Below are 19457 nucleotides of genomic sequence, written 5' to 3' on the forward strand. Positions count from 1 at the left end.
CAAAAAGTTCTGTCCTTGAATTTTGCTCCTTTACCATTTGTTTCTTTATCAGTAAACCTTAGGTGGAAAATTTCTCAACATAGGACAAATTAGACTTTGTATTTCCACTAGCAGTAGAAAGCTGAGGGTAAATGGGACTTTCCTGGTAGCCCAGCAGTTAAGACTCTATGCTTCCAATGCAGGGGATGCAAGTCTGATCACTGGTCAGAGATCTAAGATCCCACACGTCATGGGGCACAGCCAAAAAGTAGAAATAAATAAAATAACAATAAGAATAATAAAATAATTTAAAAAAGAAGAACAGGAAATGGAAGCAGAGACTGTTAAGACCGCAAAGAAAATTAAGTCGTGTAGTTCATACTTCTATCAAAATGATGATGGCACTGGAAGTCATTCAATTAGGCCTACACAATGAGAATAATCTGATTTTTGTTTCCCAATCTTAGTGGAAAAAGGAGATAAGAGGCAACAATAAAAAGTGTAAAACTGGAGTTTAAGGGAAAAAAAGGGAAGGGGAGGCCCCCCTTACCCCTCCAAAGGAAACACTGCCTATTCTACACATATATACCACCACACAGAGTGGCGTTGCAGAAGTCTCCATCACAGAGCACCACAGTGAGGCAGGAGAACACGGATATGTTTTGAAGTTTCTCAGTAAAACAAACAGGGTTGGCTTTCCATTTACCAGAAAACTAAATCAACTACATTATGTCATTCCTTGAAACATTCTGATAACCAAGGTTTCCTTTTTATTTAAAAGTGGAACTTCTGTATCACAACAGGGGGAAAAAACAGTCTGTATTACAACCGTGACATTTTCATCTGTTTATTTTCCTTTGAGTGGGCATTCCTATCCATCATTAGCTTGCAAAAACTAACATATATACAACTGAAAGTCACATGAGGAAACAGCAAAAGAAAAACAACAATAACAGTTTCAACAATGAAAGTGGCACTTGGTAATTTTTATGGATGTGAGGACTGAGGTATTGAAATGGCAGAAGAGAACAGGAAAGAGGATTTTGCACAAGAGGACCCATTTTAAGGATAGCTAATGGTGGGACTTAGCACTGGTAGAGACCTACAGGAGCTCCTGAGGTGAAAAGTATCATCACTTCCAGCCTCTGAAACAGGCTGTGAATTGAGCCCAGCTTTGTCCTCTGAATACTGGGAAGGATGTCTTTGGTCTCTGAGCTCCTCTCTCAGTAATTTAACCCTCTAATATTTGACAAGCAATGAGTGTCTGAAGAACAAAGTAATCTTAAGATGGAGACAAGAAACTATATTTCTCTGCTTCTATTCCTTCCTGTTGTCCCTTTACCTCATCTTTTCCCCACCTAAGTGGAGTCATGGGAAAAAAATCAAAAGTACCCTTTGTTCACAGGGGTCTTAGTCTATGGCCAAGACCCATCCTTGGGATACTTTCTGCATAATCTTGATATAATACATTTATTTGGCACTGAAATCAATTGGTTGCTAGTCTACACAAATGCTATTCTATACGAATATTAGCAAGGGGAGCAATCTGGAATATATTAGAGCAACTAACAAATTATAGATCATCTGCTAATATGTCAGAATGTGTAGGCAATAGCCCAGTGGGGTGGTCACGGGTGTCACATGAGACAGCATATGTGAAAGACTCTACATGACAAAACACTTTGGACATCAAGGTCATTATTATTGTGTTATTGTGGTATAGCAATCGATACACTCTGGGGAAAATAAACCCCCAAGAAGGCAAAGGCTCCAGTCAAATTAAATACAAGAAATCATTTCCTCTCCATGTCTAACAGTTGGCACTTGGCAATGATAATGTAATGTGTGGAGAGACACATCTTGGGCCTATAAAATAGAAATTTGAATATACAAATATATATTATGAAGTATGGTAGGATACAAATTGATGTAAAAATATGCTTTGCTTTCCCTGTTTCATGATTTTAAAAAGCATCAAATTTTGCGTTGTTGGATGTTGTAGTAGAGTTAGGAAACCCTTTTGGTTATGTTTTAAGAATGTTTTCACAGTATATGTTATTACAGTGTTGGTATATTATATGTTAAATAGCTTTCTGAAATATTTAGGACTTGACCAAAAATAACTAAACATTAATACAGATCATTCTAGTAATATGTTTAGCTATATTTGGGGGGTCAGGTAGTAAGAATGGAGTGATGAGAGTAGAAATTCATCAAGATTTGCTAGTTGGCCCATTCTGAATGAAGTGTTTGAGATAGTCAAGTAATCCTGATGGGTAGGGTGTCCATGGTATCTTCCTCGTTAGTAAGGAAATGGCCTGAGGCTTTATCTGTTGGAGGTACTGTAGGAAGATGGTAAGTCAGACAGAGATTTCTTCCCTGCCCCAAGGCCAAACTGTCACTGTGGCAAGTTTACCCAGAGAGCATTTCTTGGGTCAGTGTTTGACAATCAACCATTCTTCAAGATGGTGGAGCTGCTCAGGCTCAAGAGACCAGAGTCAGTAACCTTGCCTCATGAGGTCAAATCCCAGGGATTTTGGAAGTTATTCACCGTCCAAGAATCCTGGGCAGCTATCTTGAAGGATAATCTTCCAATTTCTTAGGTCACTGTTGTCATATTACTGGCCTTCATTTCAATTCCAGTTAAATTATAAAGTGCAATATGTAATGTTGAACCTTCAGAAAGAACATAATGAGCACAACCAGCCTCCACAAAATCCCAAGTTCAAATTACAGGTAGAATCACCATCCATATCTGAGAATGTACAGAAACTTGATCATCGTTGTTGTCTTTATCATCACCATCATCAGCATTAGCATCATTAACATCACAATCTCAGCATCATGATCATGTCAACTGGTGTGGCAAGGTCAGAAAAGCCAACATCAAGACACTGTCCAGTTTGGGTGTGTAAATATTATCCTGTGTTTCTTGGCCCATTTAGCAAACACTTTCTTTTCAGTGATAAACCTATGCCCCCCATATGGGGCATGTTCATGAAGAAAATATTCATCACATTCATCTCTTCCTTGTTCATAGTAATGATAGGGGACTTTTCTATACCCTTCTGTCCTAGAAAAGAAAAAAAGAAAAGGGGAGAAAGACTGAGATGAAAAATGAAGCACTCATTTATTAGAATCCATTATGTGCCCAGTAAATGCATTACTTGCAAACCCATGCCTGATTCTTGTCCATGAACTCAGTTAAAAGCTATTATACACAAAAGCTTTTAGAAAGACACACCAGATCCTTAGTGCTTTAATAAATCAAATAAAATTTATGCATCACACCAATTATATGCAAACATAGAGCCATTCTTTGAGGGAGGAAATGGTGTATAATGGAAACAAACTTTGGATAACCTGATTGCTTTAGCAGAGTTTGAAGAGGCTTAATGATTTTCAGAGTAAGATATTTGGTTCATCTGTGCTCCATTATGCTTATAGTTAAAGTAGAAATATTTGATTATGAAGACTGTGGCTTAGGTACCATTTGACAATACGATTAAAACATTCTCTGAATGATACTGTGCCAATTGTTGGTAGGGAAATCTATTTCATTACCTTGATGAAACATGGAAGGTTTGTTTTATTATCTAATTAGAAACTATCCTACCAGCAGGGATATACTGTGGATAAACACATGCATTTCAAATAAGGATCTGACAGATTACTCACTTAGCAGTGAAATATAATTTCCAGGAATTCTTGTTAAGGTATCAGCCTCTCTGAGGCTTCAGGACATTTTGTCCTTCAAGATCAAATATAACCATTGAGTAGATAGCCATTCATCAACCATTCGAGCAGCAGAAACAACAAACCTGTTCTGCAAATTAAATAACCATTGAACTTGTTCTGTATTTTCAAGCCACAAGTCCCTGATATGCCACAGACTAAAGGAAAAAGGTTCCTTCTGACATTTGACATTAGACTGTGGTAAATATTTTTCTTTTTATCATCCCTGAAAGTCACAACTTGATGCACTGACAATAAAATGTCATGTCAGCAAAGAATGCCAGGAAATAATTGTTGCTTTATCCGTGTCTCAGATTTATGGTATTAAAATGAATTGTGATATTTTGACAAGATATCAGGATTGGAGATGCATAAAAATAATTTCCTGTGATCTTACTTGCAGTAGGTGTCATTTATCATCCCGTAGACGTGAATGCCGTAACAGGCATCCATGGCCAGAATGAAGGTGAACCACCCCGTGCTGAGGTAAGAGCCAGACTGGACTCTGTAGGGGGAATGAAAACAAACAAACAACAAACAAAACAACACGGAAGACACACACAGAGCAACAGCAAAGTGTGATGAGAAATGAGCAACCTTTTATCAAAAACACAGCACTTGTTATCAGGAAAAAACATAAGGAAACTTGACAATCTGTCAAAGATACACACTTATTTTGAATTATCTCCGAATAGTTTATAGGCATGCTTTCATTCTTACTACCTTAAGCCTAGAAGCTATGTTGTATGGAAGGGAAGCCATATGGCAAATATCTGGAGTCAAATAATCGTGCTCCCTTCAGGTGAAAAATAATTTATTTGACTTTCCGTAAGACACAAATTAGTGCTGTATATCAGAGGACAGGTTTTCTCAAGTTGCTTGGAGCCCTGATGGGAGTTGAATGATAATGGTGTTTTCTGACTTACCTGGACACATCACTTTCTTGGGATGCTTGATGGGCTTCTAAGTGAAAGTTGGATGCAGTATAAGTGAATGACTTGGTATGTGAAAGCATTTGAAAACTTTTCCTTCACTGTTTTCCAGGCATCATGAGACAAGACTTTTCCTTTATAAGACCTGTGTTACCAACCTCCTGAACATCTTTTTACTGAGCACCTACTAAGTGCCCATCAAAGATATGGGGAAAAGAGAGGGCAGGAGGGAAGAAACCATATGGGCCTACTGGAAAGGCAGCCTCATGGGAAGGCAGCCTCATGCGGGCAGTCTTTCAACCCCCTCTTGGTCACGTAAGAATAGGCCTTGACTCTGTGGGAGGAGGCGAGGGTGGGATGTTTCAAGAGAACAGCATCGAAACATGTATATTATCTATGGTGAAACAGATCACCAGCCCAGGGTGGATGCATGAGACAAGTGCTCAGGCCTGGTGCACTGGGAAGACCGAGAGGGATGGGGTAGGGAGGGAGGTGGGAGGGGGGATTGGATGGGGAATACATGTAAATCCATGGCTGATTCAAGTCAATGTATGACAAAAACCACTACAATATTGTAAAGTAATTAGCCTCCAACTAATAAAAATAAATGAAAAAAAAAAAAAAGAATAGGCCTTGGGCCTGGAACACTTCCTTACCAAGGAGTTTCACAGCCTGTGCTGGACTCACCACCTTGTGTGGGAGTAGCCTCTTCCGTTTCACACTCAATGTGCACTCCTTTGCTCTGCCTATGTGACATATGGCACCTGGCCAACCTCACTGCTATAACTCTTCCCTGCAAAAAGGGGATGGGGTCCCTTGTTCTGTGGCACAAGAGGGTTGCCCGCAGGCCAGCAGTCCTGTGTCAGCTGCTGGCAGGGACCTGCTGACTGTGGACTGAGTCCACTCTTACAGCTCCAAAGCACAGTGCTTGACTGTTGTGTTTTCTTTGGTGACTCCAATACCAAGATACAATGGGTAGAAGTGTTTGGACTTCTACTCCTGGCGATGAGCAACAGATGCCACTTGCTCAACAGACCATATGAGGGAAGAGTGTTCCAGGAAGTGTTCCATATCACAGATACGAGGATGTGTTCTCCGTATGTTTAAGAAAGAGATGGCAAGTAGAATAACTGAAGGGGTAGAGTAATTAGGTAAGTGCTGATTTGAGGAGTCTGTCAAGTTGCAAATGGTTCAAGGGAATGTTGGATGAAAAGCTGGATCTCCATATTCGTCTTTGGCCAAGATAACCCAATCCACCCAAAGCAGATGACTGCCTATCTCCTTAAAACTTCCTCCGTAGGGGCATCTGGGTCACCCCAGGTTGTTTGGCAACTGTGTAGCACCACTTTCTAAAAAAGACCAAATTTCCAATCTTCCACCTAGATGTCTTGGTAAGCTGGCGTGCTGTCATCTCTTTTCCTCCTGCACTCCACCACCGGCACAGAACTCCCACCAGCAGCTTTTCCCACTGATGTCCAACACCCTTGCTGCAGTTCTGCAGGACCAAGTCATCAGTGTGTTACAGTTAGGACCCTGAATCCTTTCATTCTTCCATAGACAGTCACCACTTAGTATCAGATCTCAACAGGTAAGCATTTCAGGAGCAAGGAACTCACAGCGAGTGTTGATAACTGGATTTTTAGCCTTTATTTTCATCAACTTTGGTTGATTTGCAAACAGAAACAAACCCAGAGCATCTATATCCACCCTCTCTGCCTATTTGTCACTGAGTCTGAAATGCCAATATGTAAAATGACTTCCTTTGTATCTCCCGGTGTGTCTTCTAAATGGAAAGTATTCCAGAAACAGTACCACATCGAGTTACATGCACTCTCCTCTGTGACAGGAACAGTTGCAGCAGCATGGGTTAGGAACAAGTGCCAAATGGGTGGGAAGACACACCACAGGGAGGGGAAGATATAAGAGAGCAACTTTGCCCATAATACAGTGCAACCTGCAGTCAATCCTGCAATTCTGGTGTCTGAGGAGGAGCAGCAATGACAGGAAGTGCTTAAAGCACCATCTGCTGAAAAAGTCATTTGAAAATTGGGAGAGATCAGAAGAGACAAAGAGTCTTGACCAAAAGCTCCCAAATCAAATCTAGAAATTTTATCTACATACTGATATTTTTTTCCAGTTTTTCTTCCTGTTGAGTTGTATTTTTTCCCTCTTCTTGCCTTTTCGTTCTACTTTTATACCTTCCAATCCTCCCTATCCATTCTTCATTACTAGGCTGACCAAGCATTAGTAATGATCATAAAAAATTACAGCATTTGTTTGCACATGATGAGAAAAGATGGGTCTCACATATTTACCCACTTATTCACCTTTTTTTAACAAACATTCATTGGGATCCTATTATGTGCTACTGACTATGCTAGAAGTTGGTGATGAATATTTTCTTAAAGAGCACACTGTCTAGTGGGGAAGGCCACACATGTTAAAGCAATTAATCACAATACAGGGTAGCAAAGCAGAACCTGTGTTTCAGAGTTAGTACCAAGCATAGTAAAGAACTGAGTGAGGGGGTCTGGTTTCCCATTCTAGCTGTGACATGACTGGAACGTGAAGCTTTGGACAACTTAGCTTCTTTGGGGCATCTTAGCTTCCTTTTCCCTAGAATGAGATAGTTTAAGGCTTACCTAAGGTTTACTCTCATTTTAAAATCAAATGATTCTGTGATCATCACCCATGATAGTCAATCTATTTTCATCTTTATCCACATGGCAGTTCCATGTTCCATGCATGTAGGGTGTGTAATTAACAAGCATATAACACAATTGGTCAGGTCGCAATAAATGCATGTTTGTAACTTGGAAATGCCTTTGAGTGCCTGGGGTGTATATAAAAAGGGTGTACAGTTTTATCTGGCAGTGGTGGTGGCTACATTTCCTCAACTTTTGGAGAGAAAAGCTCCATATTTTTCTCTTTCACACAATTGCTCCTGGAAGGTGCTGGAAGGGCTGTCTAAAACCAAAGGCACCACCATACCACTGAGGGTAAAGATTAATTTGAGTGAGAAAAAAAATCTGAATTAAGTCAAATCGGTTTTCTTTTTAGGTGTTTTGCTAGGAGCTGGTCCTTCCACATAGTTGCTGTCAAGGACCAAGATAGCATCAGAGCCCCGAGACAAAGGGAGGATCACTCGTGAGACCCCTACTCGGCAAAATAAGCTCCCCTGGCTCTTTCTGGTCCAACTCACATAGTTGTTTCTGAGAGTCCAACAGCCAGGTTTTCCTAGCAGAACCCTCAAAGGATAAATAGGGTACAGTTGTCAAAGTGATTTCTCTGTGTGTTTGTCTTCTCTTTACCACAGGAAAAGAGGGTCAGAAATTTCAGGGTTTGGGCTCTGGTCAAAGATCTTTCCATCTGTCCACCTAATAAGGAAACTTTTACCCCATTTCTGATATCGATGGCTTTTTTTTTTTTTTTTCCAAATCGATGGCTTTTAAGCTTCAACTGATTTATTTTGTCTCTGGAGAGACAGCATAATAATTAGCTCAAAAGCTCTTCAAGCAAGCTGTGTTGCATTTGATTCAGACTAGGAGGTTCATACTGCCCAAGTGTCCTGTCCTACAATCATCACTTAATTAAAGAGTTGCATTTCCCGCCCCCTCCCCCCACCCCCGGTGCCTCTGACATATTTGGGATGTAAAATCATATGAAGTTTTCTACCCATAATACTTGCCTGGACTAGCAAAGTGGTTCCTTCTCAATACTCCCAGCTAATATCCATATAATGATACTTGCAGTGGAAGAATGGCAGCTGCTGGATTAATAGAGGAATTCTTCCAAATAAATAAAGGGGCTTCCCCTGTGACTCAGTTGGTAAAGAGTCTGCCTGCAATAAGGGAGACCTGGGTTCAATCTCTGGGTTGGGAAGATCACCTGGAGAAGGGAAAGGCTACCCACTCCAGTATTCTGGCCTGGAGAATCTCATGGACTCTATAGTCCATGGGGTCACAAATAGTCGGGCACGACTGAGCGACTTTCACTTCACTCCAAATAAATGCCCTGATGATCTGGGTTCCTAAGGGAATTTGCTGGCCTGGATGGCACTGCATCTGGATTTTCTTGTAGCTGCACCATTTCTAAACTTTCCTGCTGTGTGGGTGTACTAGAAAGGAAGAAGTATAAATTTTACACCCCAGTTGACCTTTTGGAGGTTCAATAGAATCAGTGACAAAGACTTGAGCTGATATATGTGAAGCTGTTTATGCTTCTTAGCTTGGAGAGACCTAGTTTAAGGCATAACTATCAGATGCCTTAAAAAATTCTGAAAGGGTCACCTCTTGGGCCAAATATTGTCTTGTAATTTGTCAGTCATGCACATAGCACTATGTACCAGCTGGTCATCAGCCATGACACTTTTTATACCTTCCACAATTGGGGATGGATAAAAACGATTATTGTCACCTACAAATAAACAATCAAGATTCCCATAGGGATGATAAGAGAATGTTAGCCCCTAATTCAGGACAATAGGAAAGCTTAAATTAATGCAACAAAATAATGAGCCACACAGGGGGGAGGAAAAAAGGAAGAGTGTTAAAAGGAAGCTATCAATCATTTGTTTTCACCGGCCAACTTTGCATCCCACTGCTCCTTAGTAATCAAGATACTTACCACTTGGAAACTGCTGAAATTTACTTGTTCATCTCTTGGAAAAATGATGCTGTCAACACCTTGATGTAGCACATACTTGAAGGCATATCATTTAAAATATGATTTTTCATCTACTTTATTACCAATAAAATATAAGCTACCATGCCTCTTGATGTTTACCCCTGTTCCTTGATGCTAAAGGCCATCACATGGTCACAGGTGTATGTTGTTTTTCATGCTAGCCTTATTTCTTTTTTACCAATCCCAATATCTGTGGCTGTCAGTATTCTTCATTCACCTGCATCCTTGCTTCTACGGATGTTCCCTCATCTTCTCATTTGTGGAAACATACTACGAAGCATTTTTCTCCTAATGCCTGGCAAGCTGGAACTTTCTAGTGAGTGACATGTCCCTTTGGGATAATTTCGGAGGAGGAACTGAGGAAACAGAAATGGTTACTTTTCAAAAGAAAGCTGACTTACATTGAATTTATCTATTTACAGAATGCTCTCATGACTGAGTGACTAAGCATACACACACACATAGGATGCTCTAATTATTGAGCACCATTAGCTCAATAACTTGGATTCTGAACTCAAGAAGCTTATACTTTGATGGGCAAAATAATAGCACTTTCTCTAAATCAGGGTTTTTTTAAATCTTGGCTGTTTTAGATGCGATAATTCTCTGTTGTGGTGTATGCACTGTGTAATAAGTTCTCTTTCATATTTCACCAGATTCCTCTCTGTTCCAAGCTCCTCTGATCTCTAAGAGGACAGTAGACTTCTTGACTTGCTGGTGCATGGTCTTTGGCTGAGAGAGATTTGCCATGGGGATGTCTCTGAGCACAAATCCAGGCTCTCCAGGCTCTCCTTATATACAGTTCCCATACTTTCTGCTCACTGTCCCACTGGCTTTCCTTACCTAGCCAAGCATCTTGACAAGTCTATCTGAAGCCATTCAGGTTTGGTGTATACTGAATTATTATCTTACCTTGCAACACAGCGCTAAGAATCAGCATACTCACTCGGCCTAAACCCAAAGGGAAGTCTCTAGCCTACAATGGGGACTGTGCAATGGGGAAGGGAAACCAGTGTCAGGGAACAAGGATAGGAGTCCAGTTGCCTCCATCCCTGTGGCTGCCGCCTCTTCACAGAATGGTTCCTTTGGGGGCCTTCGTTTCTACTGCTTCTAATCCATTTCTTCTGTGATCCAATGCAAACAAGGCCCAGGGCATTCCAAGTGAAAATTTCAAAAGCATAATAATCATTTATCAAAGCCCAAAGGGGATCCAAACCCTTCCAACAATGAAGGTTTATTGGAGAGTACAATAGTGGCAGCAGTTTCTGCTAAAATCTGCTATACTCAGGAGCAAAAAGGGAATTTTGAAAAAGACTTAATCAATATTTCATGTCTTATTTTAACACTATTGGACCTCAGTTCTCTCATCAATACACTACACTGGCAGGATAAATAAAAATAGTAAAGTAAGTTTCTATATACCTTCCTAGGGAGAAGGAGTATCTGGCAGAATACAGATTATTCAATTAAAAACATTCTACTATTTTTTCAAAAGCACATGGATAATGAAAGAATATATTTAAACAAAGAGACTGGCCAGGAAAAATAGCTGATGATTATCAGTAGCACCTTGGGATTCAATCTAATATTGTGAACCAGTCTAATGGAAGCAGAGCTCAAAGTGTGGAAACAATTTCAGCTGTCCCCAAGTCATATATTTTTGTATATCATTCGATAGTTGGGAGCTATGGTAATACTCTGGAGTTTGCCCATTATATTAGCACTATATATTTGTACTATCTATCAATGGGACAAGCCCAGCAAATCTTTAGGCAGCAACAACTTTCTGCAAATCAGGTAGCAGAATTCTCCATCTGGGCTTGAATCATTTACAGATGGGCATAAACTTTTCAAATGGATAAAAATGTCATACTGTGGAAGATTCCTAAAAGAATGCACTGGACAAAAGGAGTCTAGGTCTGGAAAATAATGAAATATGGACCATGGATAAATGGAGAAAGCCATAAATCTTTTAAGGCTGTACTACCATCCCGATCAGCTAATGCAAAAATGCCTGAGCTAATCAGTAGACACTTGGACTATAAATATAACAAATAGTTTTCCTGCCATAGAATCAACAAGACTCTGACTAGTGATGAATACAACAAAATTGTACAAAAGGAGCATAATAAGAAATGACTGTGTTCTTTGCAAAATGTACATTTAAAAGTAAAATGGTTCAGCTCCCAAAAGTATGATTTATGGCTGCTGTAGAACTAGAAGATACCACTCACAAAAATTACTTTGTTCATTCATCTCAGAAATTAGAAGGTTATTTTGCTCCTGCCCTTGGGCTTTAAAGCCCCTTCAACTGGAAATGTTGATTTCTGGGATTTCATTCAATTTCTTAAATGAACAATGGAACCTCAGGAATGACAGGGATGGATAGTGGAGGTCTCTTTGGACCACTTCATTAAAGCAGGACTAGATCCTTAACCATACAGTATTGACTGAATCGTATCCCCTCCAAATTTTTATGCTTAAGTCTTTATCCTCATTTTGATGGTGTTTGGAGATAGGGCCTTTGGGAGGTAATTAGCTTTACACAAGGTCATGAAGTCAGGGTCCTACTGATGGCACCACTGTCCTTATATGAAGAGGAAGAGACCAGAGCTCCCTTCATGTTACACGAGGACATAGCAGGAAGGCCACAAGCCAGAAGGAGAGTCTCACCAGAAACCGACCATGTTGGCACCTTGCTTCCAGCACTATTAGAAAATGAATTCCTATTCTTCAAACCGCCCAGAGTATGGTATTCTATCACAGGAACCCAAGCAGACTAAGACAGTGGGTATCTCTTGGGGCCCTCCCCCAACAAACATGACCCCCCAATTCTTTCTGAGCTCCCAAGCCTAGTCACATGGGTCCATTTATGGCTCCTTAGTACATCTTATACCTATCAGATTCTGCCTTTTGTTTCTCTTGACTTGTGTACATTTTCCATCTTCCTGAAATGCTCCCCCTATATCCTCTCTAGTTTCTAATCTTATCAAGCTTTGATTCTGCTCACCCTCATCCATTCAAGAAAGATTTGGTGACTGCACGATAGGTGTGAGCCACTGTGCCAGGCACGGGAAAGACCAAGCTGCCCTTGATCTCAACTCAAGGTCAGGGCGGGGAAACAGACTCTTTGAAAACAGACTCTTTTGAAAACAGATTGTTTTCAAAAATAGGGCTATCGAGAGAGTGATCCCCTTACAGCTGCCATGAGAATACTGAGGGAAGAGCAACAGCTCCTGCTGGAGGGAACTGGGGAAGGTAGGAGGTGAGAGCTGAGCTGCAGACTAAGCGTAAGAAGATCAAGCAGATAAAGGAACAGGAGAAGACCTCTCAGGCAGGGGGAACTGGCTACGAGATCGTGCTAAGGTATGCGAGCAACCAGCATACAGAATAGTTCTGCTCTGCCCTCTAATCTGGAGCAAAGCATCATCAGTACTTAATTTCCATAATAAATTATTGGTTAGAGGCAGGATGCACAAGTAATGCTGATTTATTTATCTTCCTTACATTATGTTTTGAAATATTAGAGATACCTTGATGTTTTATATACCTAGTTTTTTTGGCTGAAGGAAATTTATGGATCTGGTGAAAGTATCCAGGGGAAAAATGGGAGAATTATATTTTTTTTCTTCCTCATTAAATTCCTCATTAATTCAGAGCTGAGGAAAATGTAAACAATATATGACGAAGAATAAAAACAATTTAAAAATGTGTGAGGCTATTGGAGGTATCCAGTGGTGTTCATCTGTGTTATAAACTAAGTCACAAGTCATGAACAAATGCATCTAATCTCCATGTAGTTTCCAAGCAGACTTCCTCAGTATACACCCAAAGGCTCTCAACTTGCTCCACTTAAAAAGAAAACAGTTTTTACATAATCATTTAACTTGTCAAGGGTTTTTAAATTATTATTATTGGACATATGAAAATGGATACCATTGCTGCTTTAAAGACATGAACCCTTTGCAGTTGCTTTCTGGTCAAGAAACGTTGCACTATACATTCTCTACAGCAACATTTCCTCTGCTCTGTGAAGCTTCTCAGAGACAGGATTACATCATGTGCCCAATCTCTATTCTGAATAACTGTTGCCTTCCCTGGACCTCTGGTCTTTCTAAAGGGCCCATAATTTTGAAGATGTGAGGTATTATGGATAGCCCATGTGATTTCTAGTTTCAGACCATTCAAGCTACCATAGAGGCCCTTGTCTCAATGACCATAGTTTTTCTATCAACTTTCCTATGCGAGATTGTTTTGATTGTTCCCTCCTTGAACATGGCTTGCTCATGCGTCAGTAACTTTCCTGCCTCACTGCTTTAGGCTTGGCCAAATGACTTGCTTTGACTCATGAACTATTAGTAGAAGTGAACAAGGAGACAATTCTCAGTAGAGATTTTAAGTATTACATGCTTCCTGTTTCTTACATTTCTTCCCTCCATCATGAAAACAACACATCCTACATAGTGAGTGTTCATTCAATCTGGGTCCCATGCTGCAGATCTGAGCCCCAAATTAGAGCTAAGTTCATTGAAATCTAGAGGAGTTATAGCTGATCACAGATCTATGAGTGGTAAATAAACATTCTTGTATGCCACTGAGTTTCAGGGTTATTTGATAAGCAGCAAAATGTTAAGTATATTTTTTGATAAATAATAATTGCTATCATTTATGGAGAATTTATATGTACTAGACATTGTGCTAAGGGTAATATATCGGTCATTTTGTTTAATTCTCACAACAATCCCATCCTTTGGGGAGAATTAATATCTCCAATATACAAATGAAAGTTCGGGAACGTAAAAAGGACTTGCCCAAAGACTGTCATACCAGAGAATTCAGGTTCTTAACTAAGCTCTCTCTTGTTTACCATCATTCTAGCATTGCCGGAGGTATCACATGTCTGACAGTTCAGTTCAGCTCAGTCGCTCAGTCATGTCTGACTCTTTGCAACCCCATGGACTGCAGAATGCAAGGCCTCCCTGTCCATCACCAACTTCCGGAGTTTACACAAACTCAAGTCCATTGAGTTGGTGATGTCATCCAACCATCTCATCCTATGTCATCCCCTTCTCCTGCCTTTAATTTCTCCCAGCATCAGGGTCTTTTCAAATGAGTCACCTCTTTGCATCAGGTGGCCAAAATATTGGAGTTTCAGCTTCAACATCAGTCCTTCCAATGAACACCCAGGCCTGATCTCCTTTAGGATGGACTGGTTGGATCTCCTTGCAGTCCAAGGGACTCTCAAGAGTCTTCTCCAATACCACAGTTCAAAAGCATCAATTCTTTAGTGTTCAGCTTTCATTTTAGTCCAACTCTCACATCCACACATGATTACTGGAAAAACCATAGCCTTGACTAGATGAAATTTTGTTGGGAAAGTAATGTCTCTGCTTTTTAATATGCTGTCTAGGTTGGTCATGACTTTCCTTCCAAGGAGTAAGTGTCTTTTAATTTCATGACTGCAGTCATCATCTGCAGTGATTTTGGTCTGACAGACCAGCCATCAAAAGACCTCAGGTCTTCTGGTTCTACTGTTAACTATCTAGGAAATCTTGAACATGTTGCTTCTTCTTTTTGGGCCACATTATTTTTTTCTTGATGGCAGAATAAGAGGATTGGCCTAGGTAGGCTTTAGGTCTTTCATCACTAAAATTCTGTAATGTTGTTGTATGTAATAACCTAATCCATGTTAGAGAGATTATAACTGTCTAGCTGTATTTTTAGCACAAGAGTTATTATTACCACTTTACAGATATGTTAATAGCTTTACTGTTCAAACCACCTTTTAGAATTTCAGCTGTGGTCCTGTTCAAACAATGGCTTTAGGCCATTGACATGGATATGTGCATCAACTTTAAAAAGAAATAAAGGGGTAAGTCCTGAAAATAATCAAGTTTCTAGGTTTACTTCATTCCCCAGGCATGGCTTCCTTTCAGCCCTAGGTCCTGTAACATTTTAATAAATTGTCCTCTTCGGCTTGTGTCAGCTGAAGGAGGCATCTGTTCCTTGCAACCAAAGATTTAAAGTTGGATTGGTTGACCTCCAAGATCCTTTCGAACATAATGAGTCTACTTAATACTCTGGGTATAATTAGAGAGTCAGTGCTACCAAATCCTTAATTCTTATTAGCAATCATTATTTGATCTGATCCTAGTTCTATACTTAAGCTTAAATAAGTTGCTTCTTTCTAACTTACCCTTCAACTTATCTTGAAATCATGCCCTTCCTAAATTGATGTAGTCTTTAGTATTCTGAATGCTAATCACCTTTCTTTACCTAAGGCATAGGTGCCTGTTCCCTACTAACCTGATAAAGGTAATTAAGGGAAGGTTTTCACTTTCTCTCCTAGTTCTCTTATTAGCAATTCCTTCTGCATATACTTTCCTTAAGACTAAGGCAGGGGAAAAAAAAATGAAAGATTATAATCAGGTAGGAGAATATCTAAGTAGATAAGATATTTTTTTCCTACCACTTTGAGTTTTTAGAAGAGAAAAGAACTGTCTCACTTTCCCTTAGTTTTTTAAGTTAGTTGGAACTTGAGTTAAGCCAAGCTTTTCCTTTAGAAATAGTTCTAGTACAGAACCAGACTCAAACTTGCTTCTGATAAAAATGCTTTCTGAGCCTTGTCTCACTTTCAAAGTGAAAATTTCTGTTTAAAATAACTTTTTGAAAAGTTGAGGTATAACTGACATAAAGCATTATATTTGTTTCAGTTGTACAATATAATGCGGTGATATTTTTATATACTTTGAAATGATCACCACAATGTCTAGTTATCATCTGCCACCACACATAGTTACAGATTTTAAAAAATAATTTTTAAACAACTAAAAGTTTTAACAAGGGTTAAGACAGAGACTTGAGCTGGTTTCACCCCAGTGAAGGAGAACTGGGAATCCAAGCTTATTGCTAAGGTCTCCAGTACCACTGGGATCATCATGAAGTCAGCTCCAGCCACAGTCAAGCAACCAGCTACACACAAAAGTGCAATTTCAAAAATACATAGCAGTCCTGAACTTCGGGTTAAAATGATGAATTTTGCTGCAATTTCCTGCCTATCTGAATCTACTTTTTCTCAGTAACATGGCTTAATAAATCCTGAGGTGAATTATTTTGAGGGGAATATTGGACTTCTCAGATGGTGCAGCGCGGTCTTCCCTGACAACTTAGTTGGTAAAGAATCCACCTGCAATGCCAGAGACCCTGGTTTGATTCCTGGTTCAGGAAGATCCACTGGAGAAGGGATAGGCTACCCACTCCAGTATTCTTGGGCCTCCTTTTTGGCTCAGCTGGTAAAAAATCTGCTTGCAATGCGGGAAACTTGGGTTTGATCCTTGGGTTGGCAAAATCCCCTGGAGAAGGGAAAGGCTTCCTACTCCAGTATTCTGGTTTGGAGAATTCCATGGACAGTCCATAGGGTCACAAAGAGCAAGACACGACTGAGTGACTTTCACTTTAACTTCTTTCAGGTGGCGTAGTGGTAATGAATTTGCCTGCCAATGAAGGATTTGCAAGATGTCGGCTCTATCCCTGGGTCAGGAAGAGTAGGAAATAGCAACCTGCTCAGTATTCTTACCTGGAAAATCCCAAGGACAGAGGAGCCTGGTGGGCTACTGTTCATGGGTCACAAAGAGACATGACTGAGCACACATATTTATTGTTAATAGGAAAAGTTATGCTGTACCCCTTTGCTCCCATCTATTAAACTACTTTTATGTAGCTCACTAAAGAAGGACAATTCAATTAGAAAAGGTCAGAAGCAACAACTGACACATAGGTCTTTAGGGATTGAGAATTTAAGTATATAACTTAGAGAAGGAGGTTTTATTTGTCATTTTTCCAATATGCTGACTTTCATTGACTACATTACGCACAGTATCTTTGCCAAATTATAGGCTATCAGCAGTGTGTCAAAGGGCACACTGATCTAATTCTTCTACTCCAGCACCCAGGGATTCCTAAGAGGGGCATCTGTCTGCTCTAGCAGAACCCCTGAAGTCAAATGACTTGGTGATGGACTCGTCCTTTAAACAGTCAGAGCTAATGGTGTCTCGCTTGCTAAACAAGATTTTTGTCCACTAAAGTAGAATGTTATTCCAATTTAACTCTGCCCAGGAATTTTAGTCCTAAGAAATCCATTTTCTCCTGTATCCTTGAGATGGGATAGGGTTTGAAGTCTATGCAGATTTTCCAACTGAGCTAGACCCCTTGCTTCATGAAGAGAAGAATTTGTTTCACGGAGGTGTGTCTTCCCCATAGTGTTGATACACAGGTTGGCTGGCAATCTGTGAAGAAAGGAGCTGTGTGTTTGTTGTGTTTACTTACAGTAAGCTTGTACCTGGGAAGAAGTACTTCTATTCACAACCTCCCCATACCACAACTTCTCCTGTACTGGGTCTTTTTATTTAAGGACCAACTTTCTGATCAGAGAAAAGATAATGGTAATAATTCCATTCTTTCCAGCAGAAGAGATGACATTTATGTGTCTCTGGAATTCTTCTGGGCCAGTAATTTTTTTCTTATTGGAGTATAATTGATTTACAATATTGTGCTAGTTTCAGGAGTGCAGCATAATGGCTCAGTATTTTTGAGAGTTATTGCAAGATATTGGGTATAATGCCTTGTGCTATGCATTTTATTCTTGTTACTGATTTATTTTACATACAGGAGTTCATATCTGCTAATCCCTTACCTATAATTTGTCCCTCCCCTCTTCCCTTTCCCCTTCGGTAACCACAAGTTTGTTTGTCTATCTCTCTTTTGTGTATACATTAAGCTCAGTGATTTTGTGAATCCAGAGTAGACAAAATTTCATAAAGTGGGAACTAGAACACAGAGCAAAAGCAATAGATCTTAGAAAATGCCAAAAGAAATATGAAATAGAACTTAGAAAATGCCTCTCATTTGAGAACATCTGATTAAAATGTGAGTGTTGTTTTCTCCACAGACTTTCCTACATTGCAACAATCACAGAATGTCAGAAATCTCTATGCCTCGCTATAAAAATGAGAAGGACATAGGAAAGCAGTTGAGAAGCTCCTCTGCCTTGCTTCTTTGCTTTCACCAGTTGGTGATAACACTTTGTGCCTATGTTTCTAACTAAAGGGGCTGCAAAGAAATGAATAGAAGAGCTACTGAACTCTGAAGGTTGTTGAAGAGCAGCAGGAGATGAACAGAATTGCTCCTATTTTAGGAGCCCACAAACTGGCTTCCCTTCATCCCCCCTCTCTTCCCCTTCCCTCTGCTTAGTCTTAAGTGTCCATAATCATGCCAAGAGGATGAAAAGAACTACATCGTTGCTTTTTGTAGAGAAGATATATGAGGCATGAAATTTTGTGAAAACCTCACTCCAAAATAAGAAAGTAGATTGAAGGGAACTTAGCCTTCCTGCCTCATGAACCAGATAAAAGGAAGTGGTGTGTGATGCCAACTAACTGGCTTCTTACTAGCTCCCCCCTCATCATCACAGCCCCAATCCTTGGGCTGCTAGAGCCCAGCATTCCAGACCCCTCCACCATTCTCTCATTCTGAAAAACTCTTTCCTGTCATCAGAGGCCAACATCTCTGATGTGATGATTTTGACTCCAAAATCCTATCCCTAGGGCTTCCCTCATAGCTCAGTCAGTAAAGAATCTGCCTGCAATGCAGGAGACCTGGGTTCAAATCCTGAGTCAGAAAGATTCCTTGGAGAAGAAAATGGAAACCCACTCCAGTATTCTTGCCTAGAGAATCCCATGGACAGAAAAGCCTGGCAGGCTACAATCCACGGGGTTGCGAGAGTTGGACATGACTTAGTGATTAAACTACCACAATCCAATCTCTTCTTCTCCCAGGGACATCCTTTCTTCCTCTTTAGTACTTAGGTCCCACTCTCTACCCCCAGAGCCTTGACTCCACTTCCCAGACACAGCACTGATTCCACTCTCTGTACAGGCATTGCTTTCATCGTCTGCACCTTTTCCCAAGCTCCATTTACCACTACTGCTACTGATAATGGATTCTGATTTTATTGTCTTAAGGGTAAAGTCTGGTAGTTGTACTTAGGAAAAATCCTTTTGAAAAAAAAAAAAAGCTTTCCTGGGTGATTATAATGTGATGTGTGTTGAAAATCACTGCTATAAATGC

The 19457-nt window shown here is 40.1% G+C and overlaps 1 protein-coding gene across 2 annotated transcripts in view; it reads right to left on the bottom strand.

Annotated features, from left to right (window-relative positions):
* Positions 1 to 19457, bottom strand: part of ST6GALNAC3 (ST6 N-acetylgalactosaminide alpha-2,6-sialyltransferase 3) — a 614185-nt gene that overhangs the window by 18669 nt on the left and 576059 nt on the right. The window contains exons 4-5 of one of the 2 annotated variants that reach the window (XM_065910807.1): positions 4112 to 4219; positions 747 to 3052 (exon numbers count right to left, since the gene is read on the bottom strand). The exons of the other annotated variant lie outside the window; for it this stretch is intronic. Coding sequence (XP_065766879.1) covers positions 2866 to 3052; positions 4112 to 4219 — 295 coding nt within the window. The 3' untranslated portion in view covers positions 747 to 2865. Of the gene's footprint in view, positions 1 to 746; positions 3053 to 4111; positions 4220 to 19457 lie in introns of those variants that run through there. 2 annotated transcript variants of the gene reach the window in all.

The sequence above is a fragment of the Muntiacus reevesi genome, chromosome 1 (genome assembly GCF_963930625.1).
Source record: "Muntiacus reevesi chromosome 1, mMunRee1.1, whole genome shotgun sequence".
Taxonomy (NCBI): domain Eukaryota; kingdom Metazoa; phylum Chordata; class Mammalia; order Artiodactyla; family Cervidae; genus Muntiacus; species Muntiacus reevesi.